Source organism: Hylaeus anthracinus, unplaced genomic scaffold, assembly GCF_026225885.1.
Source record: "Hylaeus anthracinus isolate JK02 unplaced genomic scaffold, UHH_iyHylAnth1.0_haploid 11989, whole genome shotgun sequence".
In the NCBI taxonomy this organism is placed as follows: Eukaryota; Metazoa; Arthropoda; class Insecta; order Hymenoptera; family Colletidae; genus Hylaeus; species Hylaeus anthracinus.
Window position 1 is genome coordinate 5,830,712 of NW_026534337.1, and position 22,836 is coordinate 5,853,547.

General features: G+C 35.2%; 2 protein-coding genes across 2 annotated transcripts in view; one reads left to right on the forward strand and one right to left on the reverse strand.

Annotated features, from left to right (window-relative positions):
* The window catches only part of LOC128887990 (thyroid receptor-interacting protein 11-like), an 82,311-nt gene extending 81,715 nt beyond the window's left edge, over nt 1–596 (reverse strand). The window contains exons 1-2 of the mRNA XM_054144540.1: nt 320–596; nt 12–91 (exon numbers count right to left, since the gene is read on the reverse strand). Coding sequence (XP_054000515.1) covers nt 12–91; nt 320–422 — 183 coding nt within the window. The 5' untranslated portion in view covers nt 423–596. The remainder of the gene's footprint in view (nt 1–11; nt 92–319) is intronic.
* A 6,153-nt stretch (nt 597–6,749) lies between these two features.
* The window catches only part of LOC128888013 (band 4.1-like protein 4), a 128,242-nt gene continuing 112,155 nt past the window's right edge, over nt 6,750–22,836 (forward strand). The window contains exon 1 of the mRNA XM_054144594.1: nt 6,750–7,610. The gene's annotated coding sequence lies outside the window, so the exon portion shown is untranslated. The remainder of the gene's footprint in view (nt 7,611–22,836) is intronic.

Sequence of the window (22,836 nt, forward strand, 5' to 3'; positions counted from 1 at the left end):
ATTATACTCACTTCAGCGTCTTTCGAGTTGAGTAATTCTTGCAGTTCGACGCACTTTTCGTTTGCTTCGTTTAATGCTCTTGATCGTTCGTCTACGTACATGAAACAAGTAAAGAGTTATTTATTAATTATTTAAGCAGCAAAAAAAAATAGCTGTAAACTTTATATTAACGGGTTTTAAATTTCCCGCCACTTTTAACGTGAACTGGGTCGATAAAACAGACCCTTATATTGACAGTCGTTAGTAACCTGCTATGTTCCGGGACAACAAATGGCAGTTCGCTTTGGTTATGTTGTGATACAGAGGGAATAGTACGTACCTATTTCTTCCACAATGCCCTCTGATAAGACTTCCTTCGTAAAATTTGTTATCTGTCCTTTTAAATTCGACAAGCTAGGCAGTCCGTCACCGAACCACGCCATTTTACACGTCGACACTCGGCCTTATATGTATTTTGGAAAAGGTATTTGAACACTCTTTCTGGACGTTATGAACACTGCATATTCTGATAAAACTGCACACGTCAACGGCATAAAAGTATCAAAACATGAAGTAACAGGAACACGTACTAACCCTCACAAAATACACAAGTTTAGTTGGGCATGGTCGGCAACGTTATATAAAAAATTACTAGATTCCTTGGGATTTTTCTATTTTACGTAACGAAGTATATGTAATACTAAAACTGCATAATTTCTTGCCATTTGTAATTGTATTATTCAATACATTGTCCCTCTTCGTCTCTTTTATAACCCAACGAGTACTTATGTTTGTACAGAATAGAAATTTATTCGAGATAGCTTTTTACCGATGGAGTTCGTTATAAGCTTAAGGGGGCAGTACTGTCGAGTCTAATTCTCTCTTAGCGAAGTATGATAATTTAGTACAGTTCCCGCGTGAAAATGGACGACTGCTAACGAATTGTGTCAGTGTGCAGTGCATAAATAAAAGGTAATGATAAATTGTACTTCTTGTTCGTATATATCTTCCTAATAGTTTACGATTTCTTTTTGAAATGTGTATTAATTTTATCTTCCCCGGTATATAAAACAAATAGGAAGCAGTGATATCGCACAATATTTGATTCCCTCGGTTTTTCGTGTTTCGGTCTTGTAAACAAAATTTACTCTAATATTTTATTCCACGTAATCCATAAATCTATCTAAATATACTTTAATTCTGAAAGAATATTTCTAGTTCTTCGCAGTTATCTCAGGATCAGGATCTTGGGTAATAGAATTTCAATTACATTTTTGTTAACAAGGTTATACGTAAGAAAACGTTCGCTATAGTTCAGAATAGTCAATTATGCATTATTCACGTACTTATTTATTAAAATACTAGGTATATACTGAGAGTGATAGACATGTCGATGTTGTTTATAGTCTTAAAGTAGAATGAACGAGCCAAACAATTTTTGGAGCCTTTCAATCATGCAACCTTACTCTCTGCACTCTTTGACAACTTCTCCACTACCATCTTCTACTACTACTCCTATTTCACTGTTTTTCGAGTCGAGTTACTCTTGTACTCAATGTTCTTGTCATTAGTTTCGTGTAATCCTTTTGATCATTCTTTTATGTAAGATAAATCTGTGAGGAGTTATTCATACATAATTGAAACAGTTCTTAGCGACAACATAGTTTTTTCATAAGTCATATTTTAGTATTTTAAGTTTACCGCCACTCTTAGCACGAATTGGTTGGTAAAATAGAGCCTTGTATAGACTGTTATCAGCTGGATGGTAATCTTACACTGTACTTCAATTTGAATCCTTTTTCTAGATGTCACTACATGCAGATTCTAACAAAAGTATATGTATCACAACACAAAACTTTTAAAACATGAAATAACAGGCATAAAAGTTTACAACAAGTTTAGTTGAGCATTTAGTTAAGCATGATGGTCGACAACATTATGTAAACAATGATTAGATTCCTTGGGATTTCCTTGTTTTACTGAATAATTTTATTGAATTTTTTGTTCTTTTTGATAATATTCTTAAATGATTATTTTACGTTATTTCTTCCACTAAATGGCTGCATTAGGTTTATAGAAATATTTAGATATGTAAGTGTGTTATCGACAGTGTCGGTTCTAATTACTCATTAAATTTAGAGGTGGCAGCACTATTGAATTTGAATTAATGCTATCTTTAGAATAATTATGGAATTTAAATTAGGGACTGCAAATTGGAAACCTCCAATTGATGTCACATATTTCGTAAGAGACCAAACACATGGGCTATGAAGTTCATATTTGAGTTAAGTAATAAGCGAAATACTAAATTTTGACTGCTTTCTATGGTAGAAGAAATTAATATATAATTCTGTATGTAGGTATTTTCAGACGAATTCTATTGTATGATTGCAAGAACTATTGTATTGATACTATGCAGAGGACTAAGATATTTTAGTGAAAGAAATGAAATATAAGATAACGTATATAACATAGACAAAACTTGTTAATAGTCTACAAAAATATAGTTCATATTTAGAAGGCCTATATAAGATCTATGTAAGGGCTAAGGTTGTTCAAGGTTTTTATCGAAATTTGTTAAGAGAACTTATCCTAAGATCCAAATTTTAGAATTGCAAAGACGTTTTCATTCACAAGGTCGCATAAACTGACGCGCACTCTGCGTATTTCATAATTCACGACACTTCATATTACAATGTCGGACCTGGCAGTACTGGAAGATTATCAACGTCGACTTTTCAGATTTACTCGGCTTATTTTAACGAAAGCAGCAGAACAATTACGTAGATCTTCTCTCAGTCTATAATCCCGTATAATTCATAATGCTTATTTATTTAGCACCCGCTTACCCGTTCATTAGAACGCTTTGGAAATGTTGCAAACGGGAGTAACCGAGCAACTTAATAAACGTCAGTTTCGGTTAGAATTCTAAATTGATGGGAGGGCTTGCAAAAGAACGCCGGCGCCGTTTAAATGCGCCACGGTGCCTCGCTGAAACACTCAACCATGACACCTGTTTTAAATAGGACGCTCCCGCGTCAATTTAGTTCTTTTCTCGGCGCAAATAAATTGCCCGGTTTCCCTATCCTCTCTCCCGTGACTTGTAATTCGGTAATAAAAACCCCTTTGAGACGGGTGCCCCCGGCAGCCGTATCATTCAGAAAAGTGGCTTAGTGCGTTCACCGAATGACGACTCAAAAGGAATTCCTTTCTTCTTCTTTTAATCCTGTCGCGCGTTCCCTTTATTTTTAGGAAGTCAAGTTGATTGCATGGACATTATGGGACAGCACGTTTTTATGAGGCTTCTTTCCCCGTGGCGTGTACCAAAGTATTAGGAAGAATGGTGGGCACGAGGCCCGTGGTCCTCAACGGAGGAAGGTGAGTAGCGCTTAAGAGAAGGGGGACGGGGGGCAGACGCCTTGCTATGCCTGTGCTTACACGCAGTGCCGTATCGTTAGTTTGGGACGTTCACTGCTAAAAGGGCGCGCGTTTCGATTCAACCCTTTCAGCGCTGAATTAATTAGCAGTAGGAAAAGTCTACTCGATTCACTTTATTATTTATTACTGAAGATCTAAAGCGGCGAAAGGATATACAAAAAAGCAACACACTTGGAGCGTTTTCAACGTGCTTTTATTTTATTGACGTTTCGACCATTTGAATTCTTTTTATTATTTGTTATTTAAGATTTGAGCCAATAAAGGGTTTGCAAAAGGATATATTAGAAGGCATACACTTGCTATATTTTAAACGTGGTTTTACTTTGTTGATGTTTCGACTGCTTGAATTCTTTTTATAATTTATTATTTAAGATCTAAGACAATAAAAGGGGTCGTATAAAAAAAAGACGTACACTTGTAGGCTATCAAACGAGCTTTTATTTTATTCATGTTTCGACTATTTGGGTTGTGTAATTGTTTCGATTTATGGCAAAACAAAAATTTGAATTATAATTAAAAGGATAACTCGATACATAATTTGATCGAAACATTTAAAGCAAAATCATCGTACGAACAGATATTATTCGAACATAATATGAATAAGTAATTAAGAATTTCTTCAGAGCTTAGTACTCAAGATCTTTGTACATTGCAATGCATGTATCACATTCTTCAACTGCGAGTATGGTATTACACAACGTGATATTGATTTGCTATTGCTTCAAAAATGCCGAGTCTTCTTTAACTATTTAATTCTACAAATTCTTAAACACTTTCACTCTTTGCTCTAAAATATTGTTTAGCTTAAACTTGTTATTCTGATCTAATCTCGCAGCAAGGTTTGAAATAAAAAGTTATTCAACAGGAGCTTTAGGATTTTATTATTTAATAACAATATTCATCTGCTAGCGTAGTGATGGACATTTAAACGACTTAATTTTCTACGTTTAATTTTAATCACGGTATATTCCATGCTACTTTTATTGCTGTACTGTACTGTATTGATGTACTTGTGGTAGGAAGTATTACTTCCAATTCGAATTTTTCGATTCTTCCGTATCCTCTTTGAGGCACATAGCTTTTACTGCTCTGGATGAATAACATGTATTGCACACGGATGAGAAGATGAGACCCGAGGGATACCAGAGGTATATATTGTACAATTTAAACAGTGGTTCGGGTTCCTCTGGGTCTCATCTTCTCACCCGTACGTTATACAATAAGTTCTCGGATGTCGTAGTTAATTCGTTTCAAAGTTTTGTAGATAAATCAAACACCGCGCAAGTCGGATTGCGCGAGTACAATGTACTGTAATGAGGAAGAAAGATGAGTCTCAGGTCGAAATAAATGTGGTACTATAAGTAAAAAAAATTTAAACAGTTTCGATTAGGATTTGTGAGCTTTAGGAAGATTAATTAAATTTTGTTAGAACAGGTCTGATATTTCTTTCATCCTAGAATATATTTGGTCGACAATATTCGTTATAACTATCAATTGGAGTTACATTGCTTCGTGGTCTTTTATGAAAATGAAAATTAAAGAATCTATTCGTGTTTTATTTCTTGTTTGTGTTCTTTTCTTTACTTTTCTTTGATTTTTATTTAAGTATCATGTGTTCAAACTTCTTTATTTTGTCTATTTTCTACTCTTTACTCTTCCTTTTTGTTCATTTTTACTCTATATTAAAGAAGAATTTCTTTCGTTGGACTAACACAAAAATAACCAATGCTTTTTAAAGTTCTTGAGATTGTAAACAATTTTCATTGGGAATAAATAACAATTGAAAATAAGAAATATAATGAGAAAACGTACATAGATTATTTATGATCAGAAACCGTATCATATACCTGCATTAATTCATTACAGAGAACGTACAAAACGGAAAATCAACGTTCTTAATATCAATTAAATCCGTGCACGCCAGAACTACTACAGTAGTCAATGTAACGCAACGTGAGCGTAACCACGTGCACACATGGTGTCCGGAAGATACAACACGGGAAATTAATTATTAAAATTAATTTTTAACGAAAAATTTTTCCTGTTTTATTCTGTTTTCCTGTGCTTCTGTTGCCAAATAAATATTCCCTTTCTCTTACCAAGATGTCAGAGGAAAAGGAAAACAGTTACGAAAATTTTTTTACAAACAATTATACCCCTTGCACTTGTATGTTTCGACATAGACGGAATATTAATATTCAAATACTCCATATCTGACGTCATCTAGTCATATAATAAGACAGTGTCTCTCAAACTTCACCAACTTGATCTCCTCAACGAAGACAAATTTTTAGCGGAGTATAATTAATCTTTGGTCGTTTAATTATAATTCAAAATTGCTTTTTAAAATACTGTATGTGTTGACAATTTTTATTCAACCTAAATATTTTCATATTCCCTAATTTTAACATTGTCTCGTGGAAATTGATTTAAAAGTACAAAATAAGAAGTTATGTTCTTATCAAAGACTTAGACTATCTCACTACAAATAAGAAGTGCAAGTAATAATAATTCATATAAAATATTCATATAAAATGTCACTGTTGAAATTTTAATAACAACTTTGCAAATCTATATTTAACGACATGGACGATGATGTTTTTCAGAAATTAGGCAGGCGTACTACTCATACTAAACATTTTTTGTTTATACAATTTTATACTGTTTTACTATACACAGTGTTTACTTTTATTTCATTGGGTACTCTGTATTGTTACTTAATGTTCCGAACAGGAGCACACCGAAGCACATTTACTTGTGGCTTTTATGTCCAATAAATGTATTGGGTCGATGGTATCGTTTGATGGTTATTAAACCAACAAGAGATAATATTACATAATATATTAATTCAATTAGATAATGGTCTATGGTATTGTAAATATTATTTTATTTAATTACCATTGTGTGTTATATAGTATATACTGCTTTATATGTATACAATAATATGTATTAACATTATATATACAGTATGTTATATATGTGTATAATATGTGATGTTAATACATATTTATACTACACATAAATATTTCAATCGTATATCATAATATGTAATAAATAATACCGTCATACATCACATCCTGATAAAGCATAAAGAATATACAATAATCACAACATAGAAATAATATTATACATATAAATTTTGCCAATATAATATTATTTTTCCAACATCAATTGTCTGTATAATATTCTCTAATTCGTACATACTATTCGCGTACCATCGTCGCAAACGAATCCATTGTCTACCCAACCGTTGACGTTGATAGCAAAACGTAAACATAACAAGTTTTTTTCTTCTTCCGATTTTCCCCAGGAATCGACGCGGAAATTTCCAAGAAAAACCGGAAGAATTTCGGGCCCGAATTCCAGGAATTGGTAGCAAGCGGATCGAGGCGACCAATAGCGTCGAAAAGGTTTCAGGACGGTCGCGTGACGCGGCGCAATTTCGTTGTTGGGCACGCTCGAGAGCGCGAAGGACCTGGCCTGGGTACGTCACTGTCCGCGCTATCACGATTAACAGAGCGAGCGAGCAGGGGACGTCCGCGCGTGGAAGGGAGAGAGGGCTCGCGGCGAAGGAAAGGTGAAGGAAAGGAAGGCGCGCAAGGTAAAGGCATATCTTGGATCCTTCGGTTGACTCGGCTCAGTCTGATCCGAGCCAAGCCACTGCCCTGTTCCCCCGAGCGCGCCTCCGCTCGCCGCGGCTGGATCCTCACCGCCTTCTGTCCACTCCTGACACGTTCCACGGGTGTCTAATCCCCGACGGTGTCATCGATTGCTGATCCTAGCTTCCTTCCTTCCTTCGCGTCGGTTTCCACCCTGCGCGGTCGGTTCAAGTCGGCCAGCTTCCGCTCTCGTCGCCAGTTTCGCCCGACAGACGAAAATCGCCACCTGACATGTCACAGTGCGCGCACCAGCAACGCGCCGACGACCGTCGCTGGTTCACGCGCGTTCAGTGAGAAACGGAAGCGGACCTGGTCGGTACTCGCTCTTCTCCTCCCCACGTACGGCGTATCGTCTCCTCGTTACCCCTTGTGACTCCGGTGCGCGCGTTTCGTGGAAAACGGGGAATTTCTGTGGATCCTGTCGCATCGCTGTCCCGACACCGGAAGTGTGATGACCCTTCCAGCGGGACCGGCTGCATCGATCAACGCGGCGACAGCGTGCCTTCGATCTGGGATCTGAGTTTCGCGGTCAAGGTACGTGCGTGCACACACTCGACAGCTTTGTAATTAATCTGTTCAAGTAAATGAATAGAGGGATGATGCCTCTGGCTGGAAATTATATTTAACGGGATGAATTTCTCGGGAATTTTTCGAGCGATTTATGAAATTTAGCACGATCAGAGATGGGCGAATTTGTGTTGGGATAATGAATGACGAATAAAGGATTTTGTGGTTACTTTCGCGTTTGGTAGAAAGAGTTTGAGAAATATTTACCACTTCTCTCAGAAAGAGCAATAAATATTTTAATCACAAGGTGTGTTTGAATTTGACAGTCTAGTTTGATGGACCGATCTTTTCCAATTTATGCAGTTTACCTTGGTGAATCATAGCAAACAAATTTCCTTTATTTCAGTTTTGAATAATGTATCATAATAAATAAATAAAAGTCAAGACTATGAATCTGAATTATAGTTTGTATATTTACTGAGCCGAGTTTTTAGAGAAATTTACGAAATTTACGAAATTTACGAAATTTACGAGGATCAGAGATGAAGGAAGGATAATTTATGTTATGATAATACATAATGAATAGAACTTTCTGTGATTATTTTGTGTTAGAAAGAGTTTAAGAAATATTTCCATTTTTCTCAGAAGAAAGAATATTTCATAAAATGTGACAGATTCCACGAATTATGTATTAAATTGACTCAATTTTGAAATTTAAAATTCTAGTAACTTTAGCACAGTTCTCACTACTTATAATTTCAAATCCGATAAGATCATACTTGTGGTCATATCTTAAGCCGTTTCTACCAAACGTGACAGATTTATTCCTGACGTTCATTCGATCGAACAGTTATATTTTTGATTATCTATTATCAATTATATTATTTTATTAATAGCAAATATTAGGTTGTCCCAAAAGTTTCTTCCGTGACTTGCACTCAGTTATTTTGTGTGCTAATGTTTACATGAATAGACAACCTGATTTCTTAGATGTTAATGTTGTAACAGCAGTGGAGCAAAATGAATCGTAAGCAATTCAATAACGTAACATCAGAGATAAAATATTGTGAATGCATTACTTATTAATGAAATGGAAGAAACTTTTGGGACAACCTAATATAAAATTGTTTATTCTTCCTTCGTTGATATACAGACTTTTATCTGTGCATATAAGAATTTTGGTCGTCTCTGACTCAGAGGTATTGTCAAGGATGCTTTTGTTTACAACTTTTAATTTACGAGCCCATTGTGATTCTTTCATTCACCGTGATGTATACTGAACAACTGGAGTGAACGGCCTTAGATGGAATTTAAATTTAGTGATCACGATTTCCGGTTAGTTTATTTCGCTACTAATCAGTGATTGGCGATATTCTCGATGGTCATTCAATTGGACAGGTTAATAGTTTGTTATTTATTTTTACTTAATTTACGAGCCCCTTGTAGATTCTTCATTCATTGTGCTGTATTATAATATATATACAAATATTTGATAATTAGAGAGACTGCTTCTGGATGCAATTTCAAATTTTAGATATGGCTCTTGTTAGGATTCATGATGATTAACCCTAGTATAAAGAAGAATTATTGTAAAATTTAAATGGTGCAACATGATCATATTTTGAATAAAATACATTTGAGACATTTTGTACCAAATTAAAACACTGACTACTCATCATCAGTTTTGCTCTACCTACCATGAAAGTGTTGTTCTCTACATCGTAATTACTAATTTAGAATGAATACGAGCAAAATAATACAGCTTATCAAAACATTTGTTCACCTTTCACAACATTCTCTGCTTCACGTGTCAACGAAAACGTCTACCTTAATTCTTTGAGTGCCAGAGAAAATTCTCGTACATATCCGAGAAATGCCAGACAATTTTAATCAAAGATGCATGATTGTAAACAAAAATGCATATTACGGTTAATTCTAATAACAATACGAAAATCATGTTAGACTTCCTTTACTACTAAAATAATAAAAATAAAGCGTTATAGGTTTCACAAAAAATACATTTGTATATAGAAAATATTTTCACAAAAACTTGAACTTGAATTTTGTTTGTAAATAAACATAATTTATTGTTCTGTTTTCTTTTTTTTGCTTATTTTCGTAAAGCAGAATTGATTTCTTAATGAGTTATAGCACTTACAGTTTCGAGCAGCGATATATCGCTCCTTGGCACTCAAAGGGTTAAAATTCCAAAGACGATTTCAAACCAAAAATCGAAAACCGTTTAATTACTCGTTGAGATCTTGGAAAATGAACGGTTTCATCCATGATTGCGATATTATCGTTCGTTTTATTGGCTCACGGTATCTCTTTGTCTCCGCGCTGAGCAACAGGGGAAAATTTATCGTCGGGTATAATTTGATGCCCCCTTAAAAGCCGATCGACGAATGCTTAATGTGGGACGGGGAGCATCGCTCGGTATTGTATTCCGAAACGCATCGTAGACGTCGTGTTTTCTACCGATGGTGGCTCTGAAAACGTCACGGATAAATGAAACATTTTTCCCGCTTCTTTATGGCAGACAATGGGCTATTAGCCGCGAGCACCAATTACGGAGCTGTACAGCGTGCTTCTTCTTTTCCACGGATAAGTTGTATGCGCGAGCAAAGCGCGCGGTGGCGTCTTTTCCGTCGCGACGCTCGCTGGGGACGCGGACAGGATAGACGAAACCGGACGAAGAAAAATCAAAGAAATCCAAAGGAACTACGAGTGACGCTCGTTTACCAGCGATAGCTACGAGTCGCGAAAAATTGGACTAATTGGACGACGTCGTTCGGAATGTTGCCTTCGATGCCCTGTGACTTCGGAGTCTCGGGTCACCTCGCTGGTGCTTGATCGAATAAACTAGTTGCTACGTTTTAACGATGATTTCTCACTTCTTGCACACATGGGAGGAACGATCGGGGCGGATGAAGGACCTTTCTGTGTTTTCTTGCTGCTCCTATACGTTTGGAGCAGCCTTGGGCAATCATCAATTACATTTTCAATCAATCAAAGATTTAATTGCTGTCGATTTCCACTGCAGTTGAACGTTAATTACGATCGATAGTTTAATTCTGAATTGCAGTTACGTTTTGTTGTAATTAGAGGTCGATTATGATTGAGTCATTCTAGGCGAAGTCGGACATTTTTTGGAGTAACGTTTTAGATATTATTGAAATTTTGCTTTGTTGAAGTTTTTAACGATATATGTGAATGTTGGACAAAGGATTTTTCGAAATTTTCAAAATTGTATGCCTGCTTCAAGTCGAGTGCAACCATTTTTCAATACATAATAATCATTAAACAAGTAAACGGATAAGAATGTAATTTCTGGAGTTAACGGTGAAGACGTATGAATAGTAAATGAAAATGGTTAAAAAACAAAATTGTATCTAACCATTTTCTGTGCAATTGTTTGAACAAATGCGTTGGTTTCTTTATGGCCAGACTTTAAAAAATTGATTTATATATAAGATAATAAAAATTCCTAATGAATGACACAATTATTTTCGATTATAATTACGTTAGTTGCAATTAATGTTCAATTTGAGTACAAATATCAAAATTATAAAATAAGTGAACTTAACCCACAGAATTATAAATTCCACCGATTTGACGTGGTATGAAACTTTATTCCAACGGAAACTTTGAGAACACGATCAACACACGAATCACACGCAGTTGGGTTCCAATTTTATCCGCACCGTTTCGTGAAAAACTCAATTTTCCATGTCATTGGTTATCGTCAGTGGCGAATCTGCATGCAAACGCGTCGATAAACGGTTCTCCTTATCCTAACCGCAGATTCCGAAGGTAAAAGCGACCGAGAGAGGGAATCGAGGACACCATAACCGTCTTTGATATTTACACGGGGAAATTGCAGCTTCGCAGCGGGTTAATCGTATCTTTTTCTCGAGGTTTTCGTTTTAAAGGGTTTCGACAGAGTATCAGGCTTAAAAATAATGTAAGGTAATGTCTCGATTATCGAAATATTATTTGACGATCATCACTTCCAATGAGAACGGACATAGTGATTACAGATATTGCATCAGTTTTTAAAAATACAGTTTCTTTAACACATAAATAGATTGATAATGTGTTAGGTACATTCAATTGGAGTAAATTATATTTTTTTTTTACTAAAAATTAATCTTTTGAGGGAGGAATTTTAAATGCACTTTTTTTTTTGAATCGAATACCAAAGCAATTTTTATGTGTACATCGATTTTGACATACTAATATGCTGTTGTACTTCTATATTGTATGTTTTTTAATTCTAAAGGATATTGTAATCGTAAATAACGGTAATTTTGATATAAAAGCTAACGTATGGATGTGTATTAATATACCTCAAATCTTTGAATTCCCAATAATATGGATACTCTAGGTTAGAATTAGGTGAATCAAAATTATTGATGTTATTAAGTTGATGCAATTTTTAAGATCGTTTTTTTTTTTCTATTGAAAGTGATGATTGTCAAAAATATTTCGGTAATCAAGACATTACTTTACATCATTTTTAAATCTGTTACCCTGTCTAAACCCAACAGTATTATTATACCTTTGCCACATTAGAATATGAGAAAGTAAAATATGTTGGAGTGTCTAAACAATACCTTATATTTTTTATCAAAACAATAGTACTTTAGCTTAATTTTTCGTGTGATTCTTTAATTAACCCTTTAACTGCGAAGGGCGTATATATGCGTCCTCGAGAATCGGGCTCAGAGAAATGTTTATATTCGTTAAACAAAGGGTTTAAAAAATATCAGCTTATAGGAGATGATGAGACGAAACTTTTTTACATTTACAGTTTATTCGTGGGACGTTTAGGTTTTGAAAATAAAAATTGAAAAGTTAGAAGTTCGTTGCAAAAATTGAATTTCAAGAAAAAGGTCTTGTAAGTTTACAATTTTTTATCTCTGAAACTAAACGTCGTATAAACAAATTATACACATAAAAAAGTTTCGTTTTGTCAATCTCTATAAGGTGATATTTTTTTTTAAATTTACACTTTTACGTCTTTTAGAATTTCCAGCAAAAGTCGTCCCGCAATCAAAGGGTTAACTATACAGTCTGATGTCAGCTAACATTTTGCGGCCCGGTCACGAGTCTACTTGTATACTCGTGTCCAAATATTAACCTATTTAATGTTGCAGATCGGTTGCGAGAACCTATACTCGTGTTTATACAGTCTAACGTTACTCATTGATCACGAGTTAGCTCTTGTTTGCATCTACATTAGTTTACTCAGTTTTCGATCCTGAAAACAACATATATCGGCATTTATAGCAGCGTTGCTTAGTCGTGCTCTTAGCTATCGTATTTTAGCTATCATACTCTTAGCTATCCTAAATCTTTTGTTAAGATTTCAGCCTTTCTTCTTTTCTAAAAATTCACCTTTGACGTTATGAGGAACGTTGCAAGATTATATTTTAGAAAAAATTACAACAAGCGAGAACAAACGTTTCATTAAAGTTCGTAAAGTATGCTCAACTAAAATAAAGCGTAGCAAAAGTTGATGTATTTGCAAAAGTTGCTTTTTAATAATACCCTTGCGGCCAGTAAAGTTAGTGCTACATTGTATACCATACGTGAAATAACTATCAAGTATATAGGGTATTTCATTTAAAGCAGAATGGTTTAATATATCATGAGTGCATAAAGCTATCAAAAGAAAAGGTTTTAACAAAAATTCTTTGTTATAAAGGGGCACATTATATGGTGTAAATAATTTTCATGTAAGTAAGTGGTGGGTGAGATTTTACAAAGAAATTAATTTTTGTAAATGGAATCTTCTCTATTTTTATCCATAATAAGATAGCACTTCTTTAAGCAATATAATTTGTCCCATTGAACTAAATAACTTCTGTAAAAACATATCTTTCATACTTCATTCCCTCACAATTAGTAATTCATTTCCTCATTAAAAACTATTCCACTTTAAACGAAACACTTTGTACAAGTAAATAGAGATTCCCGAGGTTTGCTTACATTTCTTCATTTTATACTCAATTGAGGGAAAATAACCGACTGGACGAGATAATTGTGATTCGAAATAGCCGATTAGGAAGGCGTTAACGATTCCTACGGTGCAAAAGACTTAGTCAGGGTCGATACACTCGAAACGATAACGATCGTCACTATTCGTCGCAGGAACTCACGAAGCGAAAACTGTTCCTTGAATTGGGAACCCTGTTCAGGGTGTACGGGTCGTTTGGTGTCACGGTTGGGTAGCAAATGGACACGCTAATCGGCGAAGGCAGACTTCTCGGCAATTAATTCCGCGATATGGGTTAACCGTGGCAATAAGTTAAGCTCCGTCAGTTTCTATTATCCCGTGGACAGATTCAGGGATTCTGTATTTGAAACCTGTTCCACGGATGCATCGGGCCTCGCGCGAGCGCACCGCTTCGAGTTCAATGGCACTCGTCAGTTCGGCACATTGAGCAGAGTTTTTTCAAACGACACGAGGACAAAAGGTGTACTTGGACTCTTGACCTTCTGCAGGCGACGGGTTGACTATCCCTTGAAAACGTATCTGTACGTGACGGGAAACAATTACGTCTGTGACTACGAGAAAACGATAGACGATGGACACGTGACCATGATTTCTTTATAGCTGGTGGGATTGGATGGACAAAAGAATGGTAATAAGAGGAAGCAGCTTCTTCTGGCTGTTTCTTCGTGCTGCTGGTTGGCGTTTGAATGACTGTCGAAAGATACGCGTTATTTTCTTACGGATACCGATTTTGTTTGCTGTAGGAATTTATTCCAAGGATTTGCATCCAATCGTTTATTAACTCTGGTTTGGATAGAAATTTTTGTCTGACAGTTTATTATGTTAAATTAGCGAGCTTGAGAGTAGTGAAACGCATTATTTATAGATAGTTAGATTTCTTGGAAACAAAGAAAATATTTCATAAATTGAGGAAATATTGTAGAGAATTTATTATCTCTTTTATACAGATTGTTTTTTAGAAAACGAAGAGAACATTTTGTAAATTGAAGAATCATTGCAGAGAATTAATTATCAATACAAAATTAATGCAAATCTATTCAAACTTACTGTATCAATAGATATCGCCATTTTGTTAGCTAAAGGATTGTTCATAAATTTTTTGTTTGACGTTCAAAACCATGAAACTAATCAATGAAGTAGGTCACACATATTGAGTTATTGAATGAAATAAAAAAAGAATTGATTCGTTGAACGAATGAATAAAAATAAATAGATTATCAAATACATTTAATTTACTATTTAGAATTATACATAGAAGTATAATTGGTACATTAAATATAATTATATATTAAATTCTCGAGAAAGAAAGTGTTCTCAATATGATATTCTTCATTTTGATTTCATGCAATTATTTACGTAAAACGTTGACATAAGATTGACTTGTTAATAGTCATATTTAAATCGCGCTACCTTTGAACAAGATTTATTCTTAGAGAATGAACATTAAAATCTCTAGAATCGAAGACGTAGTAAGAATTCGACAAAAATGCTTGAGATGATTTCAAATTAATTTATTTGTTTTAATACAAGTATCGATCAATATTATTAGAATCAGAGAAAGCTGATTGCTCCTGATTTTCTCTAGATAAAAATGTTGAATAACGAAGAAAAGGGTTAATTTGTTAATCACCTTGAAAACTTGAAATCTCAATCATACAATCAAATTATGCTTCACATTGGATGAATAACAGTTTGATCGAAGGAATATTGCGAATAAATTACTATACAAAATTTTAATCCGTTACCTACAATAATTTTAATAAAATTTTGCCCATCTCTGTTCGTGAAACACTATTAAGAAATTCAACTTTGAATTGAGGATGCAAAATACTAAAAAATGTGGAAAACCACTCGCAATTACACGAGTGGATCATCTTAGAAATAAAAGAATGTATAGAAATATTAGAAAAGACAACAATTAAGTAATTATTGTCGATTACTAAATTACCACAATTGTCTGCCATACCTAATATTTTGTTAACTATTTGTTTTTCTTTCACATGAACACTTTCAAACTCGATATATTTTTATATATAATGAAATATCATGAAATTCGAACTCACGAAGTACATCGAAGTAAACTGAGAAGGATGTAGGCAGAAAAGCCACGTTCAAGGAGTTGGACCCTTAGTACTAATTGAGGATACCATGAAAAGTGCCGGCTTTACGAATACAGTAGAAGAAAATATATTGCCATACCTTAAGAAAAGTATACCGCCTAATTGGGTTTTCTAACATGACAATGACCAGAAATACTCCGCAAAAGTTGCAAGACTGGTTACATGCTACAAGTTTTACCGCGGGCAGCTCAATCAGCTGACCTAAATCCTGTCGAACAGGTATCGGATGAACTAGGAAATGGTATTAGAACCACAAAACATAGCAGGAAAAACCAACTGTCACAGTCTTTATAAGGTGAATCGAAAAGAATTTGGAATCGATGCACTTCAACCGTTTTAACGAGTCAATACTTCAAAGATGTCGAGTCCTTTGCTGCAAAAGGCAGGACGACAACATACTGAAATCTAATCCTAGTTTATAATAATAGGAAACTAGGATTTTTTTATTTGCATTGGAAATTATAAATTCTTCAAATTCACAATTCACAAATTATAAATTTGTATTGTAAATTGCTCTTGGCTCAGTCACGAATATTCTAAATAGATAGATAAATATTTTATTAATTCGAGCGTGTTTGCTCACAAATGAGCTTGTTTCTTTTATAGTTTTTTATCTGTATTCACGACCGCGGATACGGCTGGTATATAAACTACCGAATGGAGTGGATTCAATCCCGTAGAATTTCAATTAGCATTTAAACCGCGTCCATTATTCTCTTATCAACTACTCAATTTTACAATGCAAACAATTCTCCTCGTCAACTAACTTATTTACTAGCTGCATATTCGCCTTCGATATTTTATTTCTTGTATAAATTGAATTTCTGAAACCAATCAACTTTATTTAAATTACTTCTTCCATTTAACATTTTTCTATTTTTTCACAATCGTACATGAAGTGAACTATTTGCCTTCCTCTATTGCACAGTTCGCATCGTCTTTTTTTGTTCTTCCTCCCAATATTTATTCCACGGTTTCAGGTATTCGTATCGTGTTTGCACAATCCTTTTGTGACCGTCGTCCATTCTTTATTCAGTTTCTCTGCTTGTTATCCTGTCATCATTAATTTCTATCTGGTGTTATAACTTTCGTTTTTTATTTTATTATATCGTATTTGGTGTTGCTCTAGTTCTTTCTACTAATTTATTTTTCATCGATTTTTCAACTCTTTCTAACTATATCCATTATGATTCAGAACATCCTAAATATTTGTTACAGTTGGTAACGAGGTTTCAATTTCTCTATTTTGCCTGTGCAGTCCTTTTCTGGGTATCGTCTATTTTTTATTCAGGTTACTTTGCTTATTGTTCTCTCATCATTAACATCTATCTACTGTTATAATTTGCATTCTTTATTTTATTATATTCTATTTCTTTTTGCACTACTCTATTTTCTTCTATTAATTCTTTCTATTGATTTTTCATCGATTTCTCAGCCCTACCTACCTATATTCTTTACAATTGAGCCATTCATTGCACAAATCTATTAACTCCCTAAACCAAACAGTTGAGAAACGCGACGAAATAGTGTACATCGTTTTTTAAAATTCCCTTTATAATATAAATTCAAATAAATATAATATTAAATAGATATAATATTAAATGAAATATAATATTAAATAAATATATATAAAATTAATAAAAAAGAATAGCCGAAAAATAATCGTCAGTAATGTTACAATTTTTATATGAGTAATGTAGTTAATCAATTCGTGCAGTGAACGGCTCAATTCAGAATATCCCGAATATTAACAATTGATATTCAGGTTGTGATTTCTCTGTTTCAAACGTTTTTAATATTTAACGCCCACGTGTTGCAGTATACTTCTTCCTCTTTAATATGATTATAACCAACCTATGATTGCGCGAAATGAAACGTTATCGATTCGAAACACATTGAAAACGTCAATTCGTCCGTACCAAACCGATAATTCGATCAACGACCGCGCATACGGGTATATAAACTACCGAACGAGTGGATTCGATCCCGTAGAACCTCAATTAGCATTTAAACCGCGTGAAATTTCAATCGCGTCGAAATGATCGCGAACGAAACGTGGCCCGTTTCGCGAAGCGTCGAGAAACGCGCGTCCGCGATTTATTTCTCTCCCGAATGGAGACCAAAGTCTCGGCCAAGTCCGTCTCTGATTGGGATTCGATATCCAGGCGCGTACACGTACCACGTGCAAACGTATAAAATAATTCATCAGGGGCACCGCGACAGCGGCGAGCGCGTCGGCTAATGAATAAAACGTGAACACGTTCACAAAACCGCGACGATCGTGCCGAACCCAGTGAGGAGACATTGAGGAGCACCAGAAGCCGCCGGGCGACTCGTTCGCTGCCAGAACCTGGAAGGCTACTCGAATACCTTCGGTATTCAAAGCTTCTCTCGGGAATGCAAAGCACGAGCCATTAATTTTCTTAGCGATTCGTCGAGCGTAGGGACATTCTTTTCAGGGTTGATATATTGCGCGACGCGGCGGCCAACGTTTATACGCGATTTTTATTTGATTCCGGCTCGAACAGGGGGGGCAAGCCCCCCCGCCGGCATCGGCTCCTAGTTCGAATCGCTCGAACATTGTAAAATGAAGAGACCGACGAAGGCGTATATTCAATTGCGAGTCGCGAACGATTGAAATGCGCCTACTCTCGCCTCCTGGACTACCGTCCTGCGTAACGGTCGCCTCGCGGCGCTTCGTAATTTTGCGCCGGCTAAGGAGTTTAAATATTTAAATTGCTACTAGCGCCACCTGACCCCCTCTTCGCGAAGAAGAGGCTCGTCGATGATTTACTCTCGCCTGGTCGAAGTGATTGTGGATACTGGGATAGGTTGTCAAGCTTGCGTTAAAGGGTTAGGAATTCTAAGGGAAGGGTTGTAGCTTCAGGGTTCAACTGAGGACAGATTTGCTAATGTTTATTCTTTTCTTTAGTGGGTTGGATAATTGTAAGTAACATAAACTTTGTTGGTGGTTATTGGAGCGATCAGTATGCAATTTTATTTGTTATAAAATTTGAACGACACAAGGAATTTTTTGATCGCGATATATATTTTTATATAGAATAAAATAAACTCGTATATCCATAGATGTAAATTTCTTCATTTCTGAGAGTAGGTATTTTTGGAAATTGGAACAGAGAATCCTCACACGTGGTCTTCTGTGTAATTCTATTATTTTTGTTTGGATGATAAATGAAGCAATATACTGATTGCTCTAACAACCACTAAACAAAGTTTATTTTATTCGCCACAAATCTGAATAATTATAAACTGAGCAATAGGGGTATAGAGTTTGATAATATTTCTATAATGTGAATTAGATTCATTACAACTTATCAAGGAGTACGGAATATTTCAGAACCAATAAATCATTTAAAAATACGATAAATTCATAGACGAAAAAATTGAATGCCCTATAAGGGACTACCTTTTGATAACTTTTGAAAATATTTTTGTTTGATGTAACGGCACGAATGCAATGCGCAAACATGCGCAAAGAAGAAGTTATCTTCTATTGACTTTTATATTTCATACCAGAAATACTCAGGCTACCCCTTTTACGTGTTTCATTCTGCATACAAAATCTACTTCGATAAAGATAATCAAATAGATAATCAAATAGAAAGTCAAATAGAGGAAAGAAAATTAATGTAAGGAAAATCCATTTATCGAGTTTGAAGGAATTTAACTATATTTTCACTTGTATAATAAGAAATTGATTTTGACAATTTATATCAAACTGCCCAAAACACAGCGTTAAATATTTAAATTGCAAGCTAACTGCCTGCACGGAAAAGAAGACCCCCAATGATTTACTCTCGCCTATATACCGGTGCATTTATCAGTGCACCCTTGAGTCGTTCTTTGCCGCGCGGGCGCACGCTTGCTACCTTCGCTTTTTAATCAGTTCTCCATTCGGCCGTGTATCACCGCGACTGGTACACAAATAGCGACGCGTTATAAATAGCCCGCGATAGCACGATTCGCGCGAAACGCGATACCGTACCGTGGAAATAATCGAGCCGTAATAATAATTTACAATTTACCTGTGTCGTTGGTGCGTGGCCTTAGGCTTAATGCGGGACGCACACCTAGGAGGTTGGGAAAATGACCTTACTTTGTTCATTTTTTTTTTGTAAGAAATTGGTAGACGTTACTTATTTCATATTTTTTTTTATGGTCTATTAACTGTTTAGGAGTATGAAAATAATTTTTAAAAGGATAATCTTGTGTTCGCCAAATAAGAAAAAGGACGAGGCATCAGCCATAAAAATGATGATTTTTGTAATATTTAAATTAACAAGTTGATCGCCACGTCATCCATATATGAGTGACAGGGTTTTCCATTAAGGTATTAAAAAATTAATTTTGAAGATTAGGTGTTACAGAAAACAAGTCTGGATAGGATTCATGAATTTTGATTAGGGTTTAAAAATAAATTCTATCGGAAATGTTAGATTATATAGTTTGCAATTGTATAAGAACAAAATTATAGATTCATAAATATTTTCATGAGTATGCCTGGGATTCAAATAGTTAATTCGGGAAAACGTTGCTTGAGACTTTATAATTCTTTGATGTTTCGTAGAAAGTCGGTAATTTATGTACAAAAATGAAATAAGTTGCTTCAATGTTCATATCTTGGAGTCAACGTAATAAACCGAGAATCTTGTATTTATTAAAATTAACAATATTTAGAGAAATAGTATACCAGACAGGACCTCTCAAATTATGGGAACTCTGAGATCCTTAATTTTATAAAAAGCCTCCACATACGTTTAGAGATCTCCATACATGTTTAAAGCGTTTCTGCTCTCTTATTTAGTAGGCCACTATTAAATTAAATTAAATTTTAGTGTATCATCAAACCATCAAAAATTACCATAATTCTATTCCTATATTCATTATCAAACATTGTTTCCTCTAATCTTGTTCCTTCTTCAATTAATTTATATTTATCATCAATCCTCATTAAAAACTACCATAATTCTATTCCCATAACCATTATCAACCCTTTCTTTCTCTAACCTTGTTACCTTCCAAATTAATTTACATTAACCATCAAACCATCTTCCCTATGAGCTTATCGATAAACTCTGCTTATTTCCCCAATTCGTCCAAGCACCCAATACTCCCCAACCATCGCATATCATCGTCTCCTCCGTTGATTTAACTACACGACAGTTTTGCCCATCTCTGGGAACCGACCACTGCTCCAGAACACGTCCTCGCAACTCGACTCGTTGTTCAGCTTCCAATACATGTCGATTCCCGTGTGGAAGGGGTTCTTCTTTAATCAGTTTTTCCTCTAGCTGGGGAGATGCATGCCGGCAGGTCCCGATGAAGGCATTTTAAGTGGCAGCTCGCTCGTACACGCGCACGTACGTTACCGCGGACGAGCGTACGTCGAACAAGCAAAGGCAATCGTATTCGAGATGTTACGTCGGAACTATGAGCTAACGGTACACACGGCCGGCGGAGCTGATTTTTCAGTCAGCAGCAGGAAGCATTCGATGGTGGCTCGAGGCGTTGGATATAAATTTATGACCGCGAGCGCGCTCTGCCGATTAGCAAATCGTCCAAAACGACGCGAAACCTCTCCCCGCACGCGCCTGATTGCAAAAGTCACCGCGTATCCACGACGAGTCGCGTTACCTTTCGTTTTCCTTCTTTGCGGCTCGAGGATTCCACTGATCGCGTCTGTTTCGATAACCCTCTGCAAGCTCGCGTGATTCCGAAGACGTGTATCCATTGTGTACACTTTTGATCGCTGATTTAATCCTACCATCAACTGTATCAATTGTGGCTGTAGAGCAATGGAATGGGCTATGAATAATCAAGTTGCAACAAGTGATTTGCGATTTCTAGCTCCGAGGCGGGTACTCATGAAAATTTATGTTTAGTGCAATTTCCCTTTCGATTTATGTGACGTTATTGGTGTTTGTAGGTAACCCGATAGTAGACACTGGTAACCGGAACTTTGACCTTTTAACTGGAGATCTAACTTCCTTATTCATTAATAATTTATATGTTTACCTCGTTTTTTGTAGTGGATTTTGATTTGTGTGGTAATTGTTCTAGTTTTTTTTAGCTTCTTGAGGGGCAAAGTTTAAATGGATTTTTATTTGCTGTAATTTAGTATAGACGAACCAAAGCAATTTTGATCTGTAAATTGATTTTATCAAACAAGTATGGTGTCTCACTTTCGTATATTGATTTATTAGTATTACTCGTTGTCTTTTGAGAGGAGTAAAATAGGACTGCTCCGAAATTCAGTCCTCTTTGGAAATTAATTTCTAGGAAATGAATGCAAGTTTTAACTTTGCCTTGTACACAATGTTTGCATGCATCTTAGAGACTCTTAAACAGACAAATTGTATTATATATATACATACATAATATAACAAAAACAATGTAATAATCTAAAATAAAATAATAGGGCAATATATGTGTATATTATATGTACTAAACAAAATTTGTGTACATATATTTGAATAACATTTAGTTTTTAAATATTGTATTAGTTATTTTTAAGAGGTCCTATTGGTTTTGGAGTGATTCCAGTTTTGAAAATAAAGATATAATTTAAATTTTCTTGGTGACAGTTAAGATAGAAACTTGTAATTTCAGACTGTGCCTGTGACAGAGAGAAATTAGAAAAAAGTTATTAAAATAGAGAGTCTAAAACAACGAGGCTCCATCTGTCGTAAAACATTTTTCACAGATTCAATATAAAACTACCAATTTCAAGAACAACCATTTCAAAGGAAATTTCGATATCTTTATGTTTACGTCTCAGATTGCTGCAAAATTAATAATTACTGTAAAATTGACTTCTCCAAAATAGCCCTTTCATCGATTTTACACAAGACCATTTTCCCCACATATACATGTATAGCTGAATATAACTTTCATAATCTATAAAATACATTTAAACATTGCATGGAAGCAGAAGGTTGAAGGTAGAAGGTCTTGCATTCAATTCCTAGCAAATAATTCCCAAAGAAGAAGGATTTTGACGTTTACCCAATCCTCTTAATTAAGCTTCGTAAGTCCGATGTTCTCTTCGAAAGTCTTTGCGTTTCGAAAGTTTTTTTCAACTTTTGCCAGC